This window comes from Charadrius vociferus, unplaced genomic scaffold (assembly GCF_000708025.1).
Source record: "Charadrius vociferus isolate BGI_N301 unplaced genomic scaffold, ASM70802v2 scaffold410, whole genome shotgun sequence".
Classification (NCBI taxonomy): domain Eukaryota; kingdom Metazoa; phylum Chordata; class Aves; order Charadriiformes; family Charadriidae; genus Charadrius; species Charadrius vociferus.
The window spans coordinates 2309574-2330568 of record NW_009646499.1 but is presented as its reverse complement, the minus strand read 5'-3'; the positions used below and the strand labels follow the sequence as shown (position 1 = coordinate 2330568).

At 41.8% G+C, this 20995-nt stretch overlaps 1 protein-coding gene across 1 annotated transcript in view; it reads left to right on the top strand.

Moving 5' to 3' along the window:
- The window catches only part of LOC104284709 (glutamate receptor ionotropic, delta-2), a 139677-nt gene that overhangs the window by 60782 nt on the left and 57900 nt on the right, over positions 1 to 20995 (top strand). The window contains exon 5 of the mRNA XM_009883077.1: positions 7415 to 7581. Coding sequence (XP_009881379.1) covers positions 7415 to 7581 — 167 coding nt within the window. The remainder of the gene's footprint in view (positions 1 to 7414; positions 7582 to 20995) is intronic.

Below are 20995 nucleotides of genomic sequence, written 5' to 3'. Positions count from 1 at the left end.
AAGATTTTTAAAGTCTTTTGTGTGAGTAGTGGGACACCCTGAATCCTATTAACACTATGAAAGTGGTCCAAGCTCTTGTGCAAGGAATATAAAAACCTGAAAGTTGACAGTTTCTTTACAATAAGTTTCTAAAATGAAACTGTATTGTTTCAAATGAGCTTTTACTGGAGAACTTTTCAGTAATATGGGTGGTTGTGCAAAGAATTTTCTTGTGGTGAAAGTTCTTTTTCAGATGATGAATGGTTTTGATGAGTCGTTTTTTACTTTTGATGATTTTTCTATCCTTGCAGTTGGTATTCAATAAGTATTTCTTTGAATACGGAATGCTGCCCAAGAATTGCAGTTAGATTGACTCCGCTTCTATTCTAAAGAATGGGGACAAGAACCCTTCAGTTAGTATCACGCTGGATTGATTTAATTTCAAGAGGGATGCTGCTTCTCTAAATTCACCTCGGTTTATCTTCTTCATGATACTTTAATCCACAGAATTTTACTTTTTCACCCAAATTAAGATGATTGGTCTGTGTACACTACCTCATTTAAATGTTCTTTTATTGGGAATTAGTTGCCACAGAAATATAAATATATCAGAAGCAGGGGGAGTCACTTTTGTGACATTTGGTTTAAATTTGCCTCATTATTGAGACTGCCACTTGGCTACGACAGATCTAAGTTTTTGAGGAATCTCAAGTGCTTTCATATCATTTCTGTATACGACCTTCACTGGTGATACCCAGAAAATAGTCTCCATTAGTATCTGCAGCACTAAGTTGTCATAAAATAAATGAGAATCTGGCATAAAAAAAAAAAACAAAAGGTTCCTTACCTAAAAGGTCTGCTTTGCTGAAAATTTTTTTGTTGTTGTTGTTTTTTTCCCCTCTTCCTCTTGCATCTGAAATTAATGTCAGCCTTAACGAACCTGTGGTTCAGCTGCATGTCAGGGATCAGTGTGACCTGCTGCCTTTTTAGTGCTTTGCTGTGACAACCTGGAGAAGCAGCTGGCTCTGTTCTCCCGCTGCCCTCAGAAACTGGTCCTTTGTTTGGCCTCTGGTCTGTTTTGCTCTGCTTGTTATTTTCTTTCTTGTGACTTACAAGATGCGTTTAATTACAACGGCAAAATGTGAATGCACTGAACACTGAAAAAATTCTAACACAAAGGTGTCCTCTCATTACAGAGCTCTCGTACCTGAGTAATTCTTCTAATTCCAGATGAATTATTCAAGGTCTGCCCAGCATAACAAGCAAACATATGATCACGAGGCTTTTTTCAAGAAGGTGGTGGCAGGTTGCATATGAGGAACTAATGCTTTTCCTGATGAAGTTTTATCCGGAGCAAATAGACATGCCATTGAAGCTGATATGACAATGTAAAGAAAGATAAACTTCATACTTGAAGAGGAGATGAGGCTGGGATTTCTAACCCCTTCCTTCTTCCCCTAAGCTCCCCAGTGTTTCAGTTCCTGCTGCTGTTCGCTCCTGAGCACTAGCTCAATAATAATTTTAGAAATGATTCCATGCTTTTCTGTTGGAATAATTATGAAGAATAAGTTTCAGTGTTTGTCAGATAGTGCCCCATGAATTTAAATAGCCTTCTATAGACCCTGCAAAGTGACATCATAATGGGTTGTTGTTATTACTATTATTTAATTAGCTGGTTGCCTTGATGACTGGATAGAGTTTTATGTATATAGGAATTTTCATTCTGTGTTCTAATACCACTATGGGAAACCAACTCCCGTCCTGCACCACAGAGAGTGGTCGGACAGTTTCGTACTCGACCTCCCCAGTTGCATGACTGCATTTCACTCCTAAGTTAGGCAGATCAGCCACACCGCACTGGCCTGCAAAGGAGCCTGGGGCAAGAAGCTCCAAAGTTGTACTTCAGAACTACAGAAAGTTTAGTTTTGAGAAAACTCTAAATTAGCAGGTTTAGTTTTATTCAACAAAGCTGAAATGTGAGATTTTATTCCACTGGGATCCAAATAGAAGTTAGGCAGAGTTGTGCCCTTTGTGAACAAAAGCAAGACTTGAAACCTTTGGCCCTGGAGGAAAACAAATTTACAAACAGGAATTTTTCTGAAGGCAGAAGATCTGACTTCTGCTTCAATCTGATAAACAGCAACTTTCATTGGCCTCTTGCGAGAGGATTACAGAGATCGATGAGTCTCCAGTCCCTTCTGCTGAAAAAACTTCCATTGTGAAAACCATCAAAGCTGCTTGGCAATGTCTGACAGCAAGAAAATCTGGCTTTAAACTTCCACCACAAATTTTATCTTTGCCTTTCCCATTTTGGAGCACAATATCCATATCATGTATATTAGGTCTCACTTGTATATTTGCAAATGATCGTTCATTTTTGTTCCCTCCTCTTCATACCTCACGTAGTAGCAGCCTTGGCGAGGCTGTATTGTAGGATGGAGTACAGCCCTCTGCAGTCTGCAGCTGCTGCATGCTTGCTGAGTATGCAAAGACTATGTCAAAAATTTGGTTTCTGTATTTATATATACTGAAGTCCCACGTCCACTCTGGTAGGCATGGGGCAATAGCAGCATCCAATGGTGTTTTTTTCCCTGTGTAATCAGTGCAGTGGAGTTGTCCATATTGGAGAACGTGACCCTCAAAGCACTGTATGGATCCAGTGATTGCTCAGTGTCCTTGATTGTTTTTAGGTCAGAGCTGGAGTTGCTGCTGCTGTGCTGTGGAAGAGTCTGTTTCTATTCACGTGTTCTTGGCTAAAATACAACTGACAACTTTGTAGGCAGGGAAAGGTGTACAACAGTTGAAAGGGAAGGACGGTGCCTGACTCGTAATGGAAATGAGTAGAGAAAGCATCACCACCGTGTCACCAGGGTGTAGGAACAGGGTATTCAGAAAATGTGCTTCATCAGCATCATCTCATAATTTTGGGATTTTCTTCCAGAAAATTAATACCATTTTAATCATTTGAAACAGGTAACACATTTTATGTATGATGAAATATTTAAAAGACGTGCGCAGGAAAAATAACTACCAATTCTGTTTAACCTGCGCCCTATTGTGTGTATTCTTTTCTTTCATGAGGATTCTTTGTATTTCTTTTAAAGAGGAATTTAAAATACAGAAAAGATATTGTCCAAGAACTCAAGTATGAAAAATTGCCGTAGCTGGTTTTTGTTTACTTCTGAAATTTATAATTATGTAGACCTAGAAATGTGTTTTTAGAATGCTGGAGTTGTACACAAATACATTATTCAGCCTACTCTGCATGAACGGGTTAGCCGTAAGAAGAAATACTATCCACATCCTTGCTGGCGTAAAATATGTGCATATGCAACAATGTAATGGCTTTCAATGCTTTCTTCGTATAACTCAACTGAGTTTTGGTGGAATCATCAAAAATAAATTTTGACTAATATCTACAGGCAAGGCTTCAGCAAATAAAAATCCCATAAGTGTGCAGTGATAGAAAATAGAAATATAACAGCCTTATAGAAGTATTTTTACCATCTATGTGCCGATGGCCCCTATTCCATGTAACAACTCTTTTTACAGTAACTCCTTTGGAATTGCTCACAAAACCATGAAGTCAAGTCAAGCATTTCTGTCTAGTACCGTACCTCCCAGTTTCACTTAACGACCAGCGTAGCGCATGAGTTCAAAACACCCTGATGAACAACTAACAGATTCAATTTTGCCTGTAATTTTTTTTTTTTTCCCCTATGGCAATAGTCATCAGATACTCCAAAAATCTTTTTAGCCTCTGCCGTACTGACAGGCGGGATGTCACGGAGAAGGAGACTGAAGTGTCAGTTCTCCGTGCCCTGGCGGAGTGGAAAGCTGGGGTTGCTGCTGAATGATAATACGCTGCCCTCCTACGGATGCTTCCCTGGCGATCCTGGGCTGTGCGGTCGTGTGTGAACAGCATTCAGATTTGCCACCGTCCTGAGATGTTATTATCTCGACACAAAATGCCAATATAATGATGTGGAAATGTAGAATCCGGGATGCTGATCTTTTGCAAGTAGAGAGCTATATATATTACAAAGAGCCGTTTGGGTTTTTTCCCCAAGGAAATTCTATTTTCATTTAGCCCCCGTACTTAACTAACTGTAAGCTCCTTAACTTTTTCTCATAACGCAGAGCTGGAATTTTTGCTGTTCATTTTGAGGTCCAAAGTGGAAGTCTTCAACATAGCTGTTGGAAAGCTACAAAATATGGGCTTCTCATAGTAGGAGGAAGAGAGAGAAGGTTATAGGTTTTTATTTGATGTTTTGCTCTGAAATCCCTTCTCCTTTCACGTAGAGCATCATCCCCCCTTTTTCATAGTATAGCTACCCCTTATTTGTCAGTGCAAATCTGTAAAATATCAGCAGTGTTCCAGATATGCTATACTCCAGCAAAATTTTATTCTTAGACCTTTAGGTTAAACCCAGTCTTTGGCTGTATGAAAGATCCATGGACAGACGGTTTAGACTATGAATCTCAGAAGAAGGGTATGCTGGAAAGGGAACCATGTGCCTCCTGAGCTGCCAGATAACTGATTCTCTCTTAGCAAGACAGGGGTTTTTCTCACATATAAAAATTAAGAATTGGAGGCAGTTCAAAAGTGGCATCGCTGCTAATGGGAGGACTGAACTGATAGATTTGCAAGGAAAGATTAAAGAAAGCTATATCCAGCTCAGCTAAGTAACAGAAAGGTTCATCAGTAATTGAAAGGTGCCAGCCCCAAAGTGAGAGTATTTAGAACTGCAAAAGGAAAAATAACTAGCAATGACATAAGAAAGTTATTTAAAAAAAAAAAAAAAGTAGTAAAAATAAATATGTTGAATAGCAATGAAAACTGTTAGACTGAGGAATAGTTCCATAAAGAGAGTGATTGCAAGCATGACAATTGCAACTTAGGTTTGCTCCATGGATTTGAATTCCCTAGATTTGTAAATGGATAGGGCAAAAATGCTAAAAAGGATGTATTTTATTGCATGGAGCAATCATGTGTTGAAGGTAGATGGCTGGGATAATCCCTTCTGGCTCTTCAATCTCTTTCCTGCCCCGTGCACTTTAACTGAGGCTCACTGTGATCTTATCTAGGAAAAGTAATATCTTTGTGGGAACCTGAACTGTGATATTATCAGGTCTGCTCTAAGGATCTTATATATACCACTTCATCACAGATATTATTGACAGTAAGTGCTTTTACCACTTTTATATATTCTCACTGCGAGTTGTTTTACAGCAAGGCAGCCAAATCAAGAGAATTTTTTCTGACCAGCTGAGCAGCTGATAAGTCTCTTTACAAGCACTTGGGTGAATTCAATGCGCTAGGATGTTAAAAGGGTGGGTTAGGACAAAAGCGGGTGTCAAAACATAACCCTCTGCTCTTGCTCTCACCTCAAAGGTTATCTCCCCGCATGTAAAATTACTCGTCTTTTTGAACCCCAAGTTTCCTTAATTCCTTTGTTTGGAAAGTCCATCTGATCCTTTTCAGGATTCATTTCCCCCCCTTCTGATCTTCTGCTTCTGTCTCCTCTTACCCTTTTTTTTTACATCATGATTCTTTTTCAGGCTGAGTCATTATCCTTTTAAATGCTCCCAGGAAGGGCTTTTTTTCTCAGTCATTCTATCTATTTCTTAGCCAAGTGGTGCCTGTAGGAAGATCAGAATAAGTGTCCTGGTGCAAACCCAAGCTAGGAAGAGCTCTGTGAATTGCAATGCCTGTAAGACAAGCATGTAAGTTGTATTGTTTGCTAACAGTGAGCTCACTTCCATCCCTTATTCCCTGGCCATTTAGATAGACCTAAACCTCCACTGGAAGGCAAAAAAAAAAAACCCATTCTTGCCCATTTTCAGAACCTGAAGATTAAAACTGATCCAATCCTGCGTTTGTGTGCGTTCGTATTTTGAAAAGATTTTTTTTTATCCTGCCTGTCATTCAGAGTCAACAGACAATATGGCCCTGTTTCTGCTCCAAAATCTGCACAAATCCTCACTGTAACCGTGCCTACAAATGGAAATAGGAAGTATTCCCTTTCCAGGCCTGCAGTGTCTAATTCAGATTGATTATGCGTGAAAAGGAATGTGTCCCAAATGCAATTGTTCCTTGTGCACTGCATCTTGTGAGCAAGCAGCCGGTGTGGCTTGCTTCAGTAGCTTTTATATGTAAACAGTCTTTAAAAACATAATCTACATTGTCAAAGCCTAATCTAAATGATGTACTGACATTGCTTATTTTGATATGCTGACTTGGTTTTGAATTCTCTCTGGATTGCCTGGCCCCAGATGGCCTTTTTGTGTTTTGTTTACTTTTCACTTAGCTGTCACATATTTATTCCCATTAGATGTACAAAGTCAATGGGTTCAGCCTAGTTTTACAGCTTAGTTGGCGAATATGGCATAGGGAAAGCGCTGGGTGAAGCCAAGCAGAGGGTCAGGAAAAAAGCAATGTGATTCCTCAGGTCTGACACAGAGACCAACGAAACAGAAAACTGGAAAAGATCTGGTAGAGCAGCTAGAGGGTTTTTTTTTTGAGGTTGGGTTTTTTGGTTTTGTTTTTTTTTTTTTTTTTCAGAAAAACATCATTTGACTGGGAACTGGAAATTCACTGAAATATGGAAGGATTTGTTTAGACTGGATTTCTGTTTTTAAAAGCTTGCTTTTGAATAAATGCTGAAATTTTGCATACATCCCATATATTTAAATGAAAAGAAAAATCTGGATTTGTTTCAAATGTGAATGGATGGGAAAATGTTACTTTAAAAGCTTTTCAAGATAATGAGTTGTTTTGGATTTATCTTAGTCAAACAGTTAAAATTACTTACATGATCTTGCTGTACAAAAGTCTTTGAAAATACGTGAAAACCCTTCGTGCTGAGAAAACTAATCCCCAAAACACTAGTTGGCGTGATCTTGCCCACAATCATGCACGGAACCCAAAATACAAAGAGGTGTTCATGATGTGTGCGGCAACCTGAAGCATGACTAAAATGTGGACCATCTTGAACTGTGGTCCTCGATGTGGATAGCCATGCCTACCCTCCCACGCTTCTCCCAGTGCGAACACCTACCTTCCTTCTAAAAGGTTGGTTTTATGGCTCAAAGCAAAAACTTAGTGAGGGGATTTGGGGTGGAATCTAGCATTGATGGAGGGAGCCCAGTGTTTCCTTTGTTCCCTGAAAGAGGCACAGGTTTCCTGCATGGTGCTGTTCCACGGACGGCACGTTGTTCTCAGATCACGTTTCTTCCATTTCTGCTGAGGTGCTCAGCCAAGGCACCACGTGGCGCCTGTCACAGCGCCCTTTTTTCGCTGACAGCTGTTGGGGACCCAAACTTCACTTTCTTTAAAGAGCAGACTGTGCTGAAACTGCCACGTGTTTAGGTGCACTGACCTTCTTTTGGACATGACAGTCCGTTGTCTGAGTGCTTGCTGTGTTTGCCACAGGTGAAACACGGGAACTACGCCTTTGTATGGGACGCAGCAGTACTGGAGTACGTGGCCATCAACGACGCAGACTGCTCTTTTTACACGGTCGGGAACACTGTTGCGGACAGAGGATATGGGATCGCACTGCAGCACGGCAGCCCCTACCGAGATGTTTTCTCACAAAGGTAAGGGTTTGGAGAAGGAGAAGCAGGTCCGAAGGGAAGGTGTCTCTCAGCTCTGGACCTTTATTTTAATTTAATTTTCTGTGAAGGGAAAACATCTTGTGCTTGCAATCCACTTCATTTCTTACATAGGCATTCATTTCCTCGGAGACATGGGATTATTCACTTTTCTAGAAACTGCATTAAAAATAGTTCATGTTGCTCTTATTTGAATTCTTCTTGTTTCTTTTGGAAAACATTAATGAGATAGGCTGTACTTCATTAGCAGCAAAATGAGGAAAGAGTTGATTCATTTGTTATAGAGGGACAGCACAACTCAATCCTTCCTGTTGCAGAAGCCTTTTCTTAAAGAGAAGAAGGTAAACTTGGACACTGAAGGGGATGAACAAGAACATTTGATGTTTTGGTAAAAAGACCCCTAGTGGTACCCAAAAGCTTAGATGCTTCTCCCAATACCAATTGGTCTCTTAGGCTACAAAAATGAGACCTCTCGAGATGCTTCTGGTATTGTGTTTCTAGTAGGATCAGAAATACTAAATTAATTGTATGTATTCTGCCTTTTCAGTATTCATGCTTCACTCTAGTATTGATTCCTCAGTCAGGACCTGTATGAAATGTAAAAAAACCCCAAATATTTTAAAAGTGTAATATCTGCAGTCTGGTTTTTAGGAGATGTGGGCTAATCTCATAATCCTTTTCATTACAAACCTATTCTCTCAACCCAGTTTCTAATTGTTTGTGTTAGATGCATGTAACAAAATTTTACAGTTGCTGTGATGGAATTTCTTTTGTGTGGTTGCTGTAATGAACATGAGCCACTATGTCATACAAATATGCTTCATTCAGGCCTTTGTCTTCAGTCCATAGAACGAGGTAGGGGTAAAAAGTAGTCAATAAGTAACAATATACAGATTCAGAGGAATCACTGTCTGCTCACACATACTGCATGAAAAGAGAAGGTTTAAATTCTTTGAATCTGTTCTATATTGGGAGCAATTTGCCTGAATTTTGTGCTGACATAGCAGTAACATAATACAAAAGTTCACAGGATCAATGAAAAATTCAATTTCAAGGAAATTTATTTGTTTTACATATTGCCATTAGCATTATATGCAATTATACACTGAATAGAATCATAGAATCATCTAGGTTGGAAGCGACCTTTAAGATCATTGAGTCCAACCATCAACCTAACACTGCCAAAACGACCACTAAACCATGTCCCTAAGCACCACATCTACCCGTCTTTTAAATACCTCCAGGGATGGCGTTTCCACCACTTCCTGGGCAGCCTGTTCCAGTGCTTGATAACCCTGCCAGTGACGGAATTTTTCCTATTATCCATCCTAAACCTCCCCTGGCGCAACTTGAGGCCATTTCCTCTTGTCCTATTGCCTGTTACTTGGGAGAAGAGTCTGACCCCCACGTCACTAAAACCTCCTTTTAGGTAGCTGTAGAGAGTGATAAGGTCTCCCCCGAGCCTCCTTTTCTCCAGACTAAACAATCCCAGTTCCCTCAGCTGCCTGTCATAAGACTTGTGCTCTAGACCCCTCACCAGCTTCGTTGCCCTTCTTTGGATGCACTCCAGCACCTCGATGACTTTCTTGTAGTGACGGACCCAGAACTGGACACAGTACATTCCAGCCATAACCAGACTGGGTCTTCTAAAAATCTCTGGCTCTGTGACGTTCGGGGTCTCCATGTAAAGCAATGGAGTAAAATTTCTTCCTGTAATCTTTCCAAGAAATCCTTCCAGCTGTTAGAGATCTCAGGTGCTCGTCAAGGTGTTAAGTCATCCTCTTCAGAGCGTTACCCTGGTAGGCTTAAGTGCAAAAATTTGAAGACATAGGGGAATTTAATAGGCTGTGTCTTTATCACTAAATACAGCGAACCTGCCAAGTGGCATGGCATGGTTCATGCCCACACAGCTGAGCATTCTTCATCCCCGCCGCCGCCACCACTCTCCAAGGCAAGGTGGATGTATCCAAACCGCCCCTTAGGGACTGTATCTGACATCATTTATATACTTGTTATAACTCTTAGTACGTGGGGGAAATGGTCACGGCTGGTTCTGGTAAGCGATTATCTTCATGACAGTACTCAGTACCTGGAGAGGCTACATTACATCTTCTTCTGATACACTGCCTTTAGCGACTTCTGGATCATTGGGCTGTGCAGGCCTGACATTTCCAAGTACAATTTTATTTCGTAACAAAATTTCAGTATTTGAGTGTATTATTGTATCTTGAAGGTGTAGGAAAGCAGAAAGAAGCATAAAAATTTGCACATATATAGCTCTTTTTATCTGAAGATCTTTGAAGCAATATTTAAATATTAGTGTCTCTCAGTGGAAAGTAAATGTCATTTCCATTTAATGCTTAGGGAATTCATAGCATGGGGAGGCTTAAATGAATTCCCAAGGTCAGGTATTTTTCCCTGGTGGAATCAGGGATCATAAGCACTCAGATTTCCTCATTTTCCATCTCCTGCTATAGTTATCAAAGTTCAGGTGGATGAAGAAAGGGATTATTTGTGAGATACTGGGCCACAGGAGGGCCTGGATGGATATGCAAAACTTAGCCCTGATGAGAAAGTAACTCATTACATTATCAAGAGTAACGGTTGAACAGAGAAATTGGAATTTGCTGGGAGTGATGCTACCTACTGGAGAATTTAGCGAGCCTGAGATATACATTCTGAAAATGTATGTGCTGCCCCTTAAATTTTTATTTCTGTATTATGAAAGCATAATATATTGCACTTCTGATTATGTCCATAAATATAGATTTACAGTTTGAAGCTGTGAAACACCGTATAAGAAACAAACACATGAAAGAGAAGGCATGGTTACAAGGTAGCTTACAAGGTTTTGTTCTAAACCCCTTCAGTACTGTTCCTTATGATTACTTCCATGTGGTTTTCACAAATCATCCTTACTTTTCTTCCTAATGAAAAGGCTGAACAACCTTCAGCCGCTGTAGCCTGCATGCTAGGGAGAGAGGGAAATAGATTCCACTGGATAGGATTAGCAAATGTTCACATGAATATTTCACATTCTTTAATGCAGTAGGGAACTGATTTGAAATATATTGGCATTTCTTGATCTTTCCCCAAATAAATATATTTATGTGAAAATACAGGGCTTCTCTTTTATGAAATTTCATATAAACCCATAAGCTGCACAGTGTTAAATCCCCGGGGTGCATCTGTAAAAGGTCTGGCAAGCTTACAGGAGATTTTGGTCTCGGTGCAGGAAGCACGGGCACGAGTTTAAGGCTTTTCATTACCTTTTCTGAACATTCAGGAGGCTTCCAGAGAAATAAGAAAAGAGATAGAGAGGTGTAAACACCCACCCCATCTCTCCAATGCTACAGGGCATGAGTTGCAGTCAAGATAACACTGTGGTAAAGTTTAGGCATTTGGGATTTCCAAAACCGCTCTGTTTGGGATGTCTGTTATGTTGTTCTCCAGGGGATTAACACATGCAAAACACTGTGGCCTTTGGGGACTGCAATGATATTCACCGGCTCTGTGAATTTTTCCAGTCTCTACGGGAGTTTACCCATCAGGCTACTTAAGAAAGGTATTAAACCTGCCATCGGTTTGAAATGCTGAGGTGGCAGCAAAACACATCCGGGGCCTTGCCAAAATTAAATTCCCTGATGTCATTCCCTCCCGTAAGTGATGGAGATGGCGTGCCCCTTTGTACCACAGGTAGTTTGTGAAGTGCTAAAAAGAAGCCTGAAACAACGAAGAACGTTGAGCACCAAAGCCACGGTGGTGATCCTAATGGCCATGTACCGGCATTTGGGATGTGGGACCACAGCCGATGACCCCCTGGTTATCTGTTACCCCCCGCACCGAAGAGGCACACAAGCTGCAGTGCCCCAGACACGGCGTGAGGCCAGTGCTGGCAGCTGCACTGGTCCCAGCATCAGACTGCTGCTGCCAGTTAGTGCCCGTTTGTTTGCGTGGGATGTGGTCCTGCCAGTATGGAATGAGCCTCTGGTTACAGAGGAACCAGAAAGTGAAGATGGCTATGGCTGAATTAACACAAAAAGTTCAATATATACTTGATTTTCAGTTGATGCAATTAAGCAAGTATCATATGGGTATGGACTGCCATTGAGGTACTCTTGTATGAATTGGTTCATATTGTGTTTATAATTTTACAGGTGTAAGATGATGCCTATACCCTTTAGAGAGAAGAGTGAGTGCTCCCGCTTATTTGCACTGATGCAATCTAAAATCAGAATAATGCTTACAAATGCAAGTTTGAGTATAGTGAAATATTAGTGGGAGAGCATGGCAAAATGCACATCACTTAGAAACTCCACGCACATTTGCTGGGCTTTTAAAAAAGTAATTCCAGCCACACCACAGAAGGTGAAACCCTGTTCAGGATTATTCTCGCCAGACTCATGGAAATCTAACGTTTTGGGGATGAACAAAATGGTTTTGATGAGAAAAGATATACCATTCAAAGTGCAATATTAATATGCCTTCAGAAAAGCATTTTATGCAGGTACAGTTTAGTGGAGGAGAAGGGGAACCGACTGAAAGCACTGTAAAGGAACTGCTCTTTGAGACCTTTCTTTTCCACACGCAGGAAATCTCTTCTAGACCAAAACAAAGACATGAGCAGCAGTGGGTAGTCAGGCTGCAGAGTGAGATTGGCTTTTTGTTGTACTGGGATGGCAAAGTGGCCAGTTGGGGTCCCACGCAGCGCCTGTGACTGCTCTGTGCCTATCGCGCTCTCTGAAAACAAGTGCTTCAAGTCCATCCTGAAAATAGGTGTGTGGCTGTAGTGCGAATAATATAGAAAATAATCTGGGTAACATTTGAATGATGGAGCTGTCGTACCATCCTGATGACTTCATTCACGTGTTGCAGATCTGAACACATCTGGCCATGCCATTAGGCAGCCAGTTGATGGGCTCAGGTAGATTGCTGACCTCTTTTCTTTGCCACTAAGACTTAACCTTCTGAGCACCAGCAGCCTCCAGGCAGCGTGTCAGTTTTCTCTCTCGCACGCTATTTTTCTTTCAAGGTAATGACAGGGGCTTTACTAATGGGAACTGCCAAATTTCCTGGGAGAGTTTGAAGAGAATGTGTCATATGGTTCATGAAGAACTGTATGCTGACGCTAAATTTGACACCTGTTAAGAAGTCCTTTCAGCCCGAAACTTTAAAACTTCCATCGCACCCCTGGGAGCTATAAATATAATTGCAAACTCTTTTCAGGGTATTTCATAGGATGTCTGTGCTTCCTGCAGCGCAGCAGCGAGGGATGAGGTGCTGTGGTGGTGGCTGGTTTCTGGTGGGGTTAAGGAGAGGGTGACAGCAAAGCACTCGGATGCCGCTGTCGTCCCCACTTCTTCTGCTGGTTGATTCTCTTCTTCTGTGCTGGAATCCTGGCCACACAGCACGTTAGAGGCAGAGGAAACACTAATTTCATCAGAGGTCAGTGGCCTGCTTTTTACTTAAGTAACTAGAAGCTGTTAACAACCAGTACTGCTGAAAAATCAAGCCATAGTTCTTTTGCATTCCTCAGATCCCAAGAGCATCCATGTGAGTTCTGCTCCAAAAAACTTCACTTTTAAATAAAACGAAACAGTGACATTAAAAAAAAAAAAAAAAAAAGACAAGATTGCCCTCAGAGCCCCCATTGTGGGCCTCTTGCTGGTTGTTCATCAGCTGTGTTTCCCCAGACAGCACTCACCCTGGCCCAGAACAAGCTCGCGGACACTTAATGTTGTGTGTGTGCCAGGAGAAGAAGCAGCAGTGATGTACCTCCTGGTGGGCATCGGTGAGAGGTGTGGTATGCGATGGCCTATTTTATGGAAGGTGTAACTACCATGTAGTTTCTGCAGAAACTTCAGATTTAATTTGGCATAAATCACAGAAGTCGCAAAGAATTTGTCGTGCAGCTAGGAAAGCCAGTCTCTTCTTTCTGTCCTGGGGAAAAAAGAAATGGAGACTTACAATGATTTCCCCATGGCAAGCCTAAAGACACCTCACTAGCAGCAAGTGTTGCACTTTCAGATGTCCAAAACTTTCGAGGCAAGGAGGAGAGCCATCATGTAGCGTTTCAGACTCTCCCTTAGCAAATCGTTAGGGTTATGCTTTAAACAAACGGTATGAATTTTCTCTTGTCCTCACTTTACCTCATCAGCAAAACCCTGAGTTTTAGAAAGTTCCTGCCCTCAGTCATAAATATGTGTTCTTCCTGTCTCCTCGCTATTAATTCTCTCTCCTTCGATTTTCATTCTCTCTCAGAGGTCACTGATGTCCAAAGACTCCAGCGTGAGGAAAATTACTTCCTTCATAACAACCTTGGTTTCTTTTTCCGAGTCCTTGGGACTATGTACCCCTTTCTTTGAGGAGATTCCCCCCCCACCCCCCGCGCCTTTTTTTTTAAGGAAAACCCAAGACAATATCCCTTACTCTCTGATTCATCTTTTATCAGTTATGGGGAAAATGAGAGTACATCCTAACCCTGTAAAGGACTGACCATAATGATCTAAATGGATTTTTCATAATTAAATACAGTGATCATCTGAAGAATGGTGGATGCCTTAGTAAGAGCTCAGCTTTGTTTTGCCTCTGTTGCTTGCTTAGAATAGAAATACTGTTCTGAGCTGTATATATGACATTCTGAGTAATACCGCAGAGAAACCAGTAAAATCCCTCTGCAAAGAACTTTTTTCTTATTGTTCCAGAAAATTAGAAAACTTTGTAAATTGAGAGAATTATTGGACTTGAAGCAAACTCCTGAATTTAAATATAAAACTAATTCTTAGACCTTGTCCTTAGATCATGTCCCAAGTTTGTATAACTGAAATTACATTAGTGAGAGGAAAAAAAAATCAAAATTAATTCCAGATTTCTGAGCAATCTGAGATGAGAGTCCGGTCTTAATTGATGCAGATATAGTCACTGTTAAGAAAAGCCTAAACTTCAGAGTAGCACATAAAAACAAGATAGTTTCTCAGATAGCAAGGATACTTAATAAAAAAAACCCCGTAGCAGCACACCAATGTAATATCTCTTGACCATCCAAAATAACAGTTTATCCTTATTTTTTGCTGTCTATGTTAGACACTTAGGAGTGAAACTGGGCATTGCATCAGGCCCTAGGTCTCAAAACACGTCCGCCTTCCTTTTTCCTGGCCCAAGTCCTCCAAGATAAACCGCAATTGGCCTTCAGGCCAGGAAGCTCACCTCAGGGAAGTGCTGCTCAGGCAGCCAGCCACTTGCCCCGGTGGAGCCGCAGGGTGGTCGTGTTCTGCACAGCTCCATCCCAGACCACCGAATCCAAGCTGAAGACCTGTAACCTCAAATAGATTGTAAGAAAACATGTGGCTTCATTCTGATTTTTCAAAAAAGCATCCATTACTTCATATAAAGCCCCAGCAGATGGCTTTTGTCCCACCACTATTCTCTCCTCTTCTTCCTCCCGAGCCCACAACCATCTGATCCAAACTTTACAGTGTTCTGTAGTCCTGTATGAGCACACTGCTGATAGCTTTCCTCAAGGACCAGATGATCTGACGTTGTCCCTGTGCATCCTACCCCCCTAACTGCCTAGTGCAGAGCTGTGGGTTTTGAAGATTCCTGCACTGTCATCAGAAGTGTTTCCTGGCTTTGTTATCCATTCGCATCTCACTTGCTAGTGGGGGCCACTGGCTGTAGGACTGCAGAGAAGCTGTGGCTCCCACACAGCGCATTGTGAGAGCAGGAAAAATGGTTTTCTTGATTCCTGACGGTGTGCATCTGGTGCTTGCAGGTCTCACAGTAGAGTCATGATTCAAAGGTGAAAGATATGGAGACGCCTACAGAAACATAGACTTCAGCAACTTTTTAATATGCTGTAATATTAACTGATGAGGTGGATTAAAAGATTCTGCAGCAGGTCTGAAGTTTATAGCATGCACATAATGGAAAATTAATTAATGAAAACATATAAAGGCTTTTTAAATATACCGTAATATTAATTGATGGGGTAAGTTAAAGGGTCCTGAAGTAGCAGCACTAAGATGAAGCATGAGAAGGAAAATCATAAGGGAAAAGCATTAGATCTTCTTGCCTTCATACAGCATCGATCTATGAAAATCAGAGAACTGCCTGATGGCTTCGTCATGGGAAGGCACCTCTGCATCCACACGATGCTGTGGTGAAGGAGTTGCTGCACGTTGGAAAAGAGGTGCCGTGAACAAGACAACTTCACGCCTTCTCTTTTTCCTAATCAGTGCTCACTTTCAGAAAGGGCACTGCATTCAAAGTTTCAGAAAGGCGAGCCAGGTAAGCTGTTTATGCTTATTAATTCCCCATCATTACCCATGATCCACCCCAAAGAAAACAGTCTAATTGTAATGCGTTAAACTGCCAGCACATACCGCTTTGCAAGCTTTTTCTTACTACTTTCTATCCACTTCTATAGCCTTAGGCACCACAGACTTGGCGTGTAAAATGACCCGATATTACCCAGCAATGCATGTGCAGTACAGTCAGTGGAAGCAGTGCTGCTCATCCAACTATATGCAAGCAACGTTTCTTGTAAGCTGAGTTGTTCATGTGTTTTAAAGTTTTATAGAGTGAGTAAGTGCATGGCTGCAGACTTTGAAACTGCTTGGTTATAAATGTGATGATAGTAAAGCTAAAAGAAGTCTAAGTGAGTGGCTTCCCTCCAAGAACTTGCCTTTTTATGAATTCCTAAAGAAGAGATTAGGTTTACAGTTAATGCACGCTTTCCTGTAGTACATTCGTTTTCTGGATAGCTTCCCTTATGTTGGTGTGTGTCCGTTTCAAGGGGAGCAGGTTTACCTACGCGCTCCGACTGAGTTGGGCAGCAGCCTTGCCTTTAATGTGGGGTGGAAAGCAAGGGCAAAGGTTTCCCTGCAAATAGGAAGGATCCAGCCATGCAGCTGTCTTGACGGCAGAACTGTAATAACTACAAATAAGGGTTTAGCTCACCTACCCCATACCAGCACTACCTGCCAAAGGTTCCTGCCTCTTGACCCAAGTTGCTCAAAATACTGGTCAACCTATTTCAGTTAAAATGAGCGAGCGTAGCAAAGCAGTAAAGAATAATAGATCTTTCCTAACCCATTTTGTTGGCTTAAAAGGTAATTAACCTTTAGCTGGACCATAAAGCTAGTCTTCAACTGGTCCTATTTTCCAGATAAAAATGAAAGGCTTTTGCCTGAAAACAAAGCTTGTTTTCAAAGCTGAAATATGCCCTGGTAAATAGTAAACTTGATGGTGTGACAGCTGAGGGGATTTATCCATACCCGAGCTAAGAATTTTGCTTCTGTCCGTGGAACTGTTGCATCAGGGGCTGCCTCAGCCTGTGGAGATTTCCCCTGCCATCAACCACCTATCTGCTCCTTGTCACCCATCCTTGAGTCGTCAGTAGGCGAAGGAAGGTGGTAGCCTTGCTTGATGACTTTCCGGAGTTAAGTTCAGAGGCAGGGAAAGGAAAAAAGAGTATGTGGAAAGTTTCCAGAACATAGTAGGGCCAAGGAAGGGTGTCTTCCCTCGCTGAAACAGCATGTGAGGAAGAAGAAGGCCGGTTGCAGGGACAGAGGGAGTGAGAGGTAAGGCACTGAGGAGGGAGGAGCTGGGTGCTTGTGAATGTTTGTGGGGGGTGAATAAATGGAGCCTTCCAAGTTGCTCAGCTTTGCGCAGGGAGGAGATTAGCAAAGTGAGAAACCTAAGGAAACTACCCAGAGAAGCTTTCTGCTGTGTCTTTGAGTAAGCCCATGGGGTAAGTTGCTCCCTGGAGCAATCAGGTGGAAACTGGGAGGAAAACTCCGACAGTGTCCCCAGCAGGGTCTCCAGTATGTCTGAGCATGGTGGTTAGACAGGATTGGATTAGTTGAAAGATGAGGATGGGGAAGGGAAGCCTTTACTTGCTGAATGTATGGGAACTCAGTAGCCTGGAGGAAAAAATGCTCTGGGGATGAGGTATGACAAGGTCTTAAGGACCTCTGACCAAATCCAAAAGAAGACTTGGTGGTGGAAAGGAAACCAAGGCAGTAAGCTGCAGAGAGGCTTTCTTCAAGATTTTTTTTTTTTTTTTTTTTTTTTGGCATGGTATGAATACTAAGTGGCTTTGGACAACTTCTGTGCTGAATGTTTCAGTTAGCAAATAGCCCAGCTGGGCTGCACTGCATTCCGGAGCCCCTGAAGGTCTGAGTCCTGGGAAGTGGGCAGGTAGGCACCAGCATCCAGCTGTCCTGCTGCTGCGGGTGTCCCCAGCTTCTGCCCATGCCAGGCACAGACGTAGCACTGCTGTGGCTTGTCCTGGCATGAGCACGACAAAGAGCATGTCAAAAGCCAGGCACAGGCAGCGGGTGGGCTTAACCGGGCTGTGCCAGACGGGTCCAAATTCCCCTTGAAATAGTTCACAGACCTGGTCCTCAGCATCAGCCTGGTTCAGAACAGGCTCCCAAAAAAGCTCACCTTGGCTCTGTAGTTTTTTGAGGGGTCAAAACAGATAGAAGGGTTTGCTAACATGAATCAGTTGGATATGTTTGAGATTCTTCTTTGCACAGTGTGTTTTATTTGCTGCATTAGTGCCAATCGAGTTAGGTTAGCCCAAAATAAAGCAGGGCCCTGATCCCAGCTGTCGTAGCTCTGATAACTTTTATAAAATGCAAGTGGCTTTCCAGACCCAGTTTTTGTGCTCAAACATAGCTTCATTCTGCTTTATGACTAAGTGCAAGCAGAAAAAAAAAAAAAAAAAAAAAGGATGATATGGCCGAGGAAAAACTGTGCTTGCCACTTTATTCATAAAACACTTTTGCAAAGTGCATAGTAATTTGCCATTGTAACCACCTGCACATAGAGCTTTCAGTACAGAGCTCTGACACTGTATTTAGTTCAGACTTTGACTGCTCAGCTAAAACTTCCATTTGTATGCATTTATTCTGCTTCGCACATTATGTTATCAGTCACTTTCAATATTTCAAAGTCACGGCAGTCTTTTTCTGACATACATTTGTCAGAACGAACTGCCTTGATTGCTGTTATTACAGACTGCGGTTCCTGACTAAGGGAAAAGTCCTATATAGAACCAGAAATTTGAAATTGCTCAATAAAATAATAGATAAACCAGAATAAAATTAGACTGAATTAACTGAAATAGATGCTTTAAATGACCAGCCAAAATTTTTTTTTTTAAAAAAGAGGAGAGGAGGGCAAGGCAGGATTTATAATCCCACACAACAAAATTAATCAGGAAAAATCAATTTTTTTAAGTCCATATGCAAGGTATTGAAAATTGCTCTTTGCTGCTGCCTGGTAGTGAGTCAGTAAAGTATGTCTTACTTGGTTTTTCTCTTAATCAAATACTTTATCATAACGATCACTCTCAATAGAAGGATTTTAATAATCAGTCCATTATAGCCCCAGCACCATATAACGAGGAGTTTTACCCTAGCCCGAGAGGGTGCTTACACTCCTGATTAAGTCCTAGTGGTAGTAATTTATCATGGCACATGAGCACATTTCTCTCTCGCACGTGCTTAATAGTATGCAGGGGCTTTGCTGGTTCACGCTAAAAGCCCTTACAGTTTAGGACTGAACTTGGGGGGAAGCACACTTGTTTAGAAAGGTAATGATCCTTTTATGCTTACGGTAATTTAAAAAAGAAAAATGCTTATGTTTGCTACTGTTGTCTTCAGCTGAAAGAATAGTATAAGAATAGGTGAATTTCCAAAGCAGTAAAGAGAAGCTGCTACTTAATTACCTTGCCTTGTAGATAACTACATACTACAGCAGCTCCCACCAAAGCAGAAAGGTTTCAGCTAGTAATAGGCATGAAAGGGCAAAATAACTTTACTGGCTGTAGTTTCATTGGTGGGATGCCTAATCATCACCAAAGAGACCGTAGGTATCTCCAAAGATACCCAATTCCTACGGAAAGCCCATAAGACAGCTAAGCTCTTGGTTTGAGTTTGTTTTTTTTAAATTAAAAATACGATTTTTTTAATTAAAAAAACAAGCAAACTCCATTACAGGAATATTTGGAGAGAAAAGTAGCAGAGTAGTAAGGACAGATTTGCGGCGTTGCGGGATTAGAAGTTCCTGACCCAGGTCTGAATTTTTTTTGCTTTGCTTGGGGTATTCCTAGAGCAGCATGTGAGAGGAAGTGTGCAGAACTGAGCCTTGAGTTAGCTGAGAAGTATGCACTCTATTTTTAATATTATTTGGTTGTATTAATTTCCTTGGGTTTGGAGGGACTTTAGTTAATTAGCAGTGGATCTTCAGATCATGGAATTACGCCAGATTTATACTGGCTTAGCTGACGGGAGAATTTAATCCTATAAATATGTCTTTTGCATAATTTTGATGTAAGGCTCGAGTTTAACATCCCCGTGAAACAGGGCATTTATGTTCATCTCTTTCTTTGCCTGTGAAGTACTATGCAAAGCTACAGAAACGTGTCGGCTCTGAGAGTCACGCTTGTGCAGTGACCGGGGCTTTCAAAAAGCCGTCAGAGTTCACCCGCAGCATCAAATTCCCCTGCCTTTTTCCACTATTTTGTATAAATCGGGAGAAAATTGTAAAATCCATAGAAGAAAAGCGATTGAAAATGAAGCATGTTTACAACCCAGAGGAAATGAAGGTTTGTTGATCTTTGTGTCCCTCTTAAATTAGAAACACCTACAACACTAATTTTTTATTTTTTTAAGAGTAGCAATCTTGTTCTAAGTTTAATATCTAATGACTCTTGAAAATAAGGGGTTTTAGAAAGAATCACTGACAAGTGTTTAACTCAAGAGCAAATATATCCATGGCTGCACAGGTGAGTATGTCGCTGGGCTGACAGCAGCGTTTATATTTTATTCTCGCCCCCAAAATGAAATGTTTGTGTGCGTAGATGGGCCGGCAGCAGAGAAACAGAGGAATAACGTGTAGCAATACCCTCTCCTTCTGCTTTACAAGCAAGGGGGCTGTCACTCCAACTTGCAGTGGGAAGATCAGCTCAGGGGGATGAACGACACATCCAAGGTAACTCCACAAATCACTGGGCCAGCTAGCAGAGCCGTCGCTTCTCCCACCATCCCTTTTCTGCCCATTTTCCCAGCTTTTCCTTCTTTACTCCTAGCGCAGGCTGCACGGTTTAACTGTTTGCTTGCTCTGAGGCCCTTTTTTGTGGCAGAAATCCAGGCTGGTTTCGGTGTAGGGTGTTGTTTTTTAAGGGCTGAAGTCAGGAGAAGCAACCTCCCCGTTTCCACCGAGGGCTGCAGGAGCTGGGATGAAGGCAGGCTGCCGGCTGCGGAGCTGGCATGGCCATGGGCTGTGCGCGGGCACAGCATCCTTCCCCTCCCTCCTGCCAGCTTTAGCGCAAATTACTTGGTGCCTTGGCACCACCGGCTGGTTCTTTTTTTTTTTTTTTTTTTTTTTT